Here is an 8,414-nt window from a genome sequence, read left to right as displayed (position 1 = left end):
AAGTAGAGTTTTGATCACTGCTAGTTTGTGTTCCAAAGGGTGGTGGGAATCAAAGGCCAGGTACTGATCAGTGTGGGTTGGTTTCCTGTACACTTCGAAACGAAGGTTACCATCTTCCTCTACGATAGTTTTGGTGTCTAGGAAAGGGAGCATGTTGCCATGACTTGGCTCCTGTGTGAACTTGATGTTGTCATCTATCTGGTTGATGTGGTCAAAGAAATCAGCAGCTACCCTCTTTTTCAATCTGCACCAAGTGTCATCTACATATCGAAACCAGTTGGCCGGGGGAGTGTCATTGAAAGTGCTGAGGGCTTTGTTTTCAAAAGAATGTACAACCCCACCCTCAACAGGGAAGGGGGGCTACGAGTCGATCTTTCCGGCACTTGGGATTTGGCACTCCCAGCCCCGAGGACAGACAACACTTAAGCTCCTGTTCTGTATAACAGGAGCTGTCAGACTAATTTGCATCATTTTGTCTTGACTTGTCTAACTTTTGTTCCTTTTTCGACTTCCAAAAATTTGTCTTCACTTTATTTGCATATCAATAAACAGGTTGTACTTAAAAACCTGCTTTCCCCTCTGGTCTCTCAGTCACTGACGAAAGCTAGTGGATACTAGCTGAAACGTCTGACGTTTTCAAAATCATATCCAGTTGCTTGAGTAACTGTTTTTTGGCGTATCGTATTACCTGGATGTCTAACCTTCATCGACGTAATAGGATTTTACATTGGTTATTTAAAAGCGACCTCTAGCAGTTGAAAACATAAAGGCATAAGAACGGCGACAACAAAATTGCAGCTGATAACTGATTGGTTGATTTGAAAAAACAATAGCCAATCAGGATATGCAATCGATTGTTTTACGGCAAAATCCTAATGAACATAGAAACAAGAAAAATGATTGGCTACTGGAGATGTCAAAATTAACCAATCAGAGAGGGAGTTCAAGATCATTGAGCTTTACCATTGGGCGGTAAGAACCAATCAGCATCAGCTCAGATGGTACGTACGGGTAGCTAACACAGTATCCCGTACAGTATAGACGGTACCCTATCGTGAATGGGCAATTCATTTTCATTTACCAATCAGCAGCTACCATTTGAAGGGCACGCATGGAGGGGTCCGTATCACCTTCCAAGGAGGCCCGCTTCATTTTACGCTAGATTCAGAGAGTCCGGCAACGCTTTAGTATTTTTTAAAATAAGCATGGGCACTATCGTCCCACAAATTACGTGAAAACTGTTTTCATCGTGAAGTCTTGGTGCTTTCAGACCGTAAATTATCCCCAGCCAGGTAGTCCCTTAGCGCGTACTAAGGAGATTTCGGACGCGAACAACAGCATTTCCTTCAATTTGGCCAAATAGAGTTTTTAAGTTCTTCAGTTAGACAGAATAAGCCCATTTGAATTCATCGGATATCTTCAGTTCATTAAGAGGGGAACTTTTATTGATTTTTCATGCTTAAAAACACCAAAAAATCTTACATTCGCTTTCCCATGCGTGCCCTTCAAATGGTAGCTGCTGATTGGTAAATGAAAATGAATTGGCCATTCACGATAGGGTACCTTCTATACTGTACGGGATACTGTGTTAGCTACCCGTACGTACCATCTGAGCTGATGCTGATTGGTTCTTACCGCCCAATGGTAAAGCTCAATGATCTTGAACTCCCTCTCTGATTGGTTAATTTTGACATCTCCAGTAGCCAATCACTTTTCTTGTTTCTATGTTCATTAGGATTTTGCCGTAAAACAATCGATTGCATATCCTGATTGGCTATTGTTTTTCTAATTAAACCAACTCAGTTATCAGCTGCAATTTAGTTGTCGCCGTTCTTATGCCTTTATGTTTCCAACTGCTAGAGGTCGCTTTTAAATAACCAATGTAAAATCCTATTGTAGATTTTCTTACACTGCAATGATGTCGTATTCCGATAGACGACGCTTTTGTCACGCAGCAGAGATGAAGTTCAACAACGGCGACGATTGGGTTGCTCTGACCTTCAATGGATGGACCGAAACAGGGAGTTGTTGCTCAATAAAGGTATTTTAGGTTAAATTGTATCGTCTGTGTAGTTTGTAGACTTTCTAGATGTCAGATGTAACGTAGGACAAGCGCCACACAACTGTTAAGCGCCGTAAACTCGTCCCAGGTTCGAAGGTCCGCCAGCGCCATGTTGACCCCGCCGAAGCAACGCCAGTGTGTAAGACATTTTGTCAGTTCTCACTCTCTGGAACAAGAAAACACGACAAACGGGGCAGATTGGTGCAATGTTGGGTAGCTTAGGCAGCTACAGACATATTCTGTGCGAGGCTTGGCATGTAGCGGCGCCTTTGACCGAATCCGAGGCCAACCCGTTACCGAGTCGGGGGAGGGATTCCTCCGGGACTAGTGGCGGGGTCTCCGTATGAATTCCAGTTACGTGACCGGCAGTTGCCGCGCCTATCGTCCCCGGGTTAACGCTAGTAATACAAAGAGACTTTTGAACGTACAGGCATTTCTCTCAAAATCAGTCTATGTGTTTTAAAACAAGTTGTTGGGGTTGCGTGCTGACTCTATGCATGTATTCTCTCTCTCTCTATATATATATATATACGTATATATATATATATATATATATATTATATATATATATATATATATATATATATATGATCTACAAGTATTTCTCTACAGCACAAGCACTAATCAGCCAAGACTAACCAAATATAAAAGCTATTCATAACTTTTTTAATCATTCTGCTCATCACTTTGACCTGTATTTTGTAACAGCAGACATGAATTTTTCAGTGAGGGAAGGACCCCTTTGATGTGATAATTGCTAAAAAAAGTTTAAGAAGATTTAAAAGATTGTCAACATTTAATAATCAGTACATAACAAAAGGGTTATTCTTTTGCATTTACCTCAATTTACAGTCACTGTGATCATATTAGGCATTAGCTGTGCCATGGAATACTGCAAAATATTCACTGGATATTAAAACTCTGATAAAAAAGTCTTTCATTACAGTGCAACATTAAGTTATGTGCTTACTAATGTTCTACTAATGTTCTACAACCTACTGTCAAAACAACTCTACATTTGTCTACACACCAATTTCCTACCAAAATCATCTACAAGTGTGGCAGACAATGGAGACAAAGACATGACTATAAGTCAAACTCCTACACATATTCATACTCCTAAACTTATGTAAGGACAGCTAACCTATACAGAAACTGATCATTCTACATCTTTCAACTACCGATTGTTGCCTGACTCAATTGGAACAATGTTAGTCTGAAAACGGAAAAACAATGTTCAAACTCAATGTCACAGGAAAAGGGAGACTATTGTCTTTCATTCCTTGGTTAAATGTGGCCCCTTTCACACTAAAACAGTATTACCATGCTGCAAAGGCCAGTTTCATTGATTACATTAATTTTTGTCTTAACAATCATTTCTCTTTACAAAATCAGTACTGTACAATTGAAAACTTGATTTCTTTCAAACAATTTACACAAGAATAGGTATATTAGCCCTTTGGCCTTTACAGCTTTACAAATCAGCGTGGACACTAAAACCGCAAACTGTTCAGCTTGAGAAGTGGCTTTTTGATTCTAGGAAAACCCTGCTTGGCTGTTGTTTGAGTCTGTACAGCTGCAGGGTTCTCTTTGTTCTGCGCGACATGTTCAGCATAGATGTCTGGATAGATCTCTTTGAACTGTGGAGAGGAAATATTCAGCATAAGTGTGAAATTTCTACAATTTCAATATAGTTCTCAAAAATAATGGTACTTGTATCTACCTGATCCAATCCTTACTGCTAGTACATGGTTCAGCGTTCAGAAACAGGTGTTTATGTTTACAAACAATTAATACTGGGTACTTGTACTTCACATATGGCACAATTGATGACACAGGTGATGGTGGTTTAAAAATGCATGTACATGTAATAGAACAGTACACAATCTCATTATTTCATTATCGCACAAATGTATTAGATAACAGTGAATAAGTTTTGTCACCTGCTTGAGTTTCCTCTGCCTGACCTTATTTGGCATGCGGCTGTCATGGAGGATGGACTGCAGCAGCTCTGCCAGGGCATGCTGGGATAGACTCAGCTTCTGGTTCTCAAACTCCTCACAGCTGATCTGCTTGCAGAAGGTGACTCTCTGCAGATGTCACAGGTACAACAGTCAGTGTAAAATACACAAGTATGGATTAGTGTTATCTTCTTCCATCTGATGCCCACAATCGTAGAGACGATTATTCTGGCATGTTATGAGCCATTAGTACCAGAACTCTTGGTGGAAAAATGGGTTATTTGTTTATTAAGGGGCAATCTTACTAGTTTATGAACCCCTACTACTGGCAATATTCTGTAGAAAATTTGAGTGATATGAGCATTACTGAACCTGTAACTAGACTGAAGATCATCTGATTTGATTTTGAGTTCCAAACGAAATGGTACCAGTATGCCATGTGTAAATGTCAACCATTCCCACAGGGCAAAAAGTTTGGAGTAATACTTTTAAACATGCCCAAAATATGGTCTTTTATCATCATGGCATCCATTGTACATGTACCTAGTGAATGTGTACATTGTACATGTCATGTCCATGTTCATGTTCATGTTTGTCACAAAAACCCATTAAGTGTTCCCACCTGTCCTGGTCTGTTCCTCTGCACCAGCTTCTGTACTCTCTGTTGGAAGTCTGGAGGAGCCACCAGGATGTCCTTGTGATGGTCCAGGAGGTAGGAGGCCATCTGCATGGCACCAAAGTCATAGGCATACTGGTTCTGCTGGTGGCTACTGCCTCGCACAATGCACCAGGTGAAGATCTTCAGCATCTACAGCATAGAAAATAAACAATGAGCTGTCAAAAAGACTGAAATATATACATGTACTAGTATACACATGCAGGAAGATACTACAAAACAGTACAAGATTATACTAGTAATTGTGCACTACTAGGCATATACATGACACCGTTCTTGTTTAACAGTTTTGTTAAGTGCCACAAATTATGGAAAACAAAAGAAAAATGGCTTACGAACTATAGCAGGCCAGAGAGTCAGTCTTTGATAATTCAATTATGAGTTTGGTCATATATTTTGTAGAGACATCCCATAGCACATACCAGTGTTCTGGCAGGAAGACTTGGGTGAAGTGTGAGGGAAGGGTTGTTGGCTACAGACGTCATGAACCTGACCAAGAGCTGCAGTTTCCGGTAGTCGTTTGGATGAGACAACAGACAGCACAACTGCAGCGCCTCTGTAGTGGTAGCCATCTGAACACCGACATGCTCATCATCTGCAGATAAAATGTGTAAACAAACATGAGGGTAAACATAGAATGTGCAATATTTTGTTGCCAGTATCTGTTGTCTTAGCATGCACCCGTTACTGCATTCCACTCTACAGGGGCAAGGTAGAAGTGCAGGAAGTTTGGCAAGCACACCACAGATGGGGAGGGGGGTGGGTGGGGACCAAGCTGGAGGGTTTGGTTAGGAAGCACCTTGCGCAGAGTTGTGAGTATGTCCACTCCTGAGATGCCAGCACAATTACCTGTACCTGTACCCTGTGTGGTAGTCTTGGCACGACCGGTGCTGTAGCTGGATCCGGCGGCCAGCCTGGTGGAGACGCCAGGTCCTGTACGGGGGCCTGAAGGTTCCACAGCCTGGTTAAGTTTGGGATTACTCCAGCCGACAATGGAAAACATCCTGCCTCGTGGGCGCGGCATGCTGAGTTTCACTTTGACTGCTGGATGTTGAGGGGACAAGTCGCCATTGGAGAGACTCTTCTCAGCAGACAGACACGTGTAACTGGTTGCCCTTGACATGTTGCTGTAACCTTGAGGCGATACATCGTTGTTGGAGACGCTTCTCTCACTAGACAGACAGTCCTGGCTGGCTGCCCGAGACAGGCCTGGGCTGCTGGTGTACCGTTTGACAAAGTTTTGTCTTTTGTCAGCCGGCTGCATGGAGAAAGATTTGATTCTCCTGACAGTGTTGGGGCGTGTCTTGCGCTGGACATCTTTGTGCAGAATCAATGGTTCCTTGCTGCTGAGCCCACCCTGGGTGTAGCCTGGTCAGAAAGGGGATTTTCTTTTGTACCATACCGTGTCAAAGAATCAACAACTACCTCTACCAAAAAATCCTTGAGTTAAAAGATTACATTTTTCTCTTGTTGCAGGTCATTGAAATGTCAGTGTGACAGTTGCTTATTCCCAAAGCACTAAAATCGCTTTGCATATAATTGTGCCAGTACCTTACTTCAGCCACAAATGAACCGGACATTCAGTCAAGTGTATGCTTTGCATGTTTAACAACAATGGTTTGTCATGACATGGTTAGGCCTAACAAAATAAATGTTGTGTTTCCTATTACAGTCCAGAAAAAATTAGGGTCGGTAGGTAGGGATTCTACTTTTTTTTTTTTTTTTTTTTTTAGTTCAAAGCCGGGACAATGAACGTATGATCTGTTTGTACTACACAGACAGGGATCTCCCCAGAAATTCAGAGCAGGGTGGAGGAGGGGGGCGGGGGGGGGGGGGGAGTTCTGGGAGGGGGGGGGGGAAGCTATTGCATTTTGTCTTTTCCAAACACAAATGGAGGTCATTTCCTGCAACTTCAGTTCTACATTTTCTGTACAACTGCAGATGTATAAGGCAGTAGAAAGGTTCAAGATCTGTACTTAATTATCCTCATGTTAAAAAAAAATTCTACCCTTAATTTTGAAAAAAATTGGGCATAGGTTCCCCGGATGACCCCTAACCGGGGGCCAACGGTGCTTCCACAAGTTCAACAAGTGAAAAATACATGATACAAAATGTACATGTATTTACTACCTGGAACTTGGAGCAATTTATTCCAAAGATGTTAACTGACATTAATATATTAAAAACTAAACCAAATCCTATTTCTCAAACAAATCACATATTGACACAGCTGAACAAATAAAAATGTGATCATGTTTATAAACTCCACTCAAAAACAATTTTTGAGAGACACTCGGGTCACGGTATTAAAGCGTGATAATCTCTAATATCTCATCTGATTCTCCCAATAGGGTCTTTACAATGACAGCATCCAACCGCACATACATAGAAACAACAATACAGTGCTCACCAACTATTTGCATCACTGACATTGGCATAAACCTGGGATCTGCATAAAATTCTGAAAACCCAAACCATTTCCCATTCACTACATTATAAATTGCATGGCATAATTGCATGAGCTGTTATGACTTTAACCTGATATTGGACTAAAATATTTCCAAGTCAATGGCACACTGACCCAGAAATACGTGAAAGAAGTACATGTAACTTGTTGCGCATCAGCAAATCCGCATGAAGTCCATTGTTATTCATTCATTGTCACCCCTGCACCCTCCATTGTCATACACTTTCTCTGTTGTCACTTCCTTCTGGACAGGTGAGAACCCCCAATCACTGATTGTGTGAAAAGAAGTCCTTTGTTCCTTTTTGGTGTCCTTGATTGGACTGTTGTTTTAGGTTTGGTAAGCTTTTGCCCAACACTATGAAGGTGGTGTCTGATCTTCTATCACCATGTTAGCCCTGTTCATTATGAGTTTCTGAATGCGACTTGAAGATTAGAATATGGTACATGTATGTAGTTGTGGGTGAAAGTGAGTATATAAATACCAATAACATCATGTTTGTGGTTGTTTCAATTGGCCCCAGCCCAGTATCATCCATAACCAACTGACCTCCCCTCCCTGTCGGTCGTGTGGACTCTCCTAAGGTTATTGGACTAAACCTGTTATAGGAATAAAATTCCCTGACAAATCGTCCATGCAAATAACAGGAGAGCACTGTATTACACAAGAAACCAATTAATTCGGAAAATTTCTCAGTAATGTTTGAAAATTAACCTTACTAAAATATAACTGAATTTTTATTTCAGTTGTAGCCGAAAAAATATTTTTCATGCGTTTAAAGTATCGTTTTAGCACTGTAATATGTACTTATTACATGTATCTATACATTTGGATGCTATCTTGACCTTTGACCATTGTTATTGTGAAAACAGGTCGGCCATGTTGTCTTTCTCGCCGTGAATTTTCGAGCCGTTTTTTCGAGCAAATTTCAACCGTTTTAAACATTTTACGGCCTCAAAAACTCATATAACGAGGAAAACAAGTTGTAGTTGTTATTTTCATGCGTAACATTTCTTCTGGGGATGGATTATTTTTCCGTCGAGCTGCCGAAAACTTAGCGCCATGCCGCAACCATGCGATCGGGCGCGGCCGGCCGGCGGGAGTTTTACTTTGTATCGGTGAGCTTTCGCGATGTAAACAAAGACAGTCGGAGTTGTTTACATGAAAATTTTGTTGTGAAACGCCAGCGGGGTGTCAGATTTTCTACCAATGACAACGTTTTCTTTGTGGCGTCATGTCGAGATCGACAA

General features: G+C 41.3%; 1 protein-coding gene across 4 annotated transcripts in view; it reads right to left on the bottom strand.

The window, feature by feature from the left end:
• Positions 1-2,778: 2,778 nt before the first annotated feature.
• LOC109463236 (DEP domain-containing protein 1A-like) overlaps positions 2,779-8,414 on the bottom strand; it is a 9,670-nt gene continuing 4,034 nt past the window's right edge. For 2 of the 4 annotated variants that reach the window (XM_019759976.1, XM_019759977.1), the window contains exons 8-12: positions 5,549-6,067; positions 5,122-5,294; positions 4,646-4,831; positions 4,006-4,152; positions 2,779-3,702 (exon numbers count right to left, since the gene is read on the bottom strand). In XM_019759976.1, the coding sequence (XP_019615535.1) occupies positions 3,556-3,702; positions 4,006-4,152; positions 4,646-4,831; positions 5,122-5,294; positions 5,549-6,067 (1,172 nt within the window). In that variant the 3' untranslated portion in view covers positions 2,779-3,555. The remainder of the gene's footprint in view (positions 3,703-4,005; positions 4,153-4,645; positions 4,832-5,121; positions 5,295-5,548; positions 6,068-8,414) is intronic. The other 2 variants (XM_019759978.1, XM_019759979.1) reach the window with 2 other exon arrangements.

This window comes from Branchiostoma belcheri, unplaced genomic scaffold (genome assembly GCF_001625305.1).
Source record: "Branchiostoma belcheri isolate BF01 breed outbred unplaced genomic scaffold, Haploidv18h27 scaffold123, whole genome shotgun sequence".
Lineage (NCBI taxonomy): Eukaryota > Metazoa > Chordata > Leptocardii > Amphioxiformes > Branchiostomatidae > Branchiostoma > Branchiostoma belcheri.
This window is presented reverse-complemented; position numbering and strand designations above follow the sequence as displayed.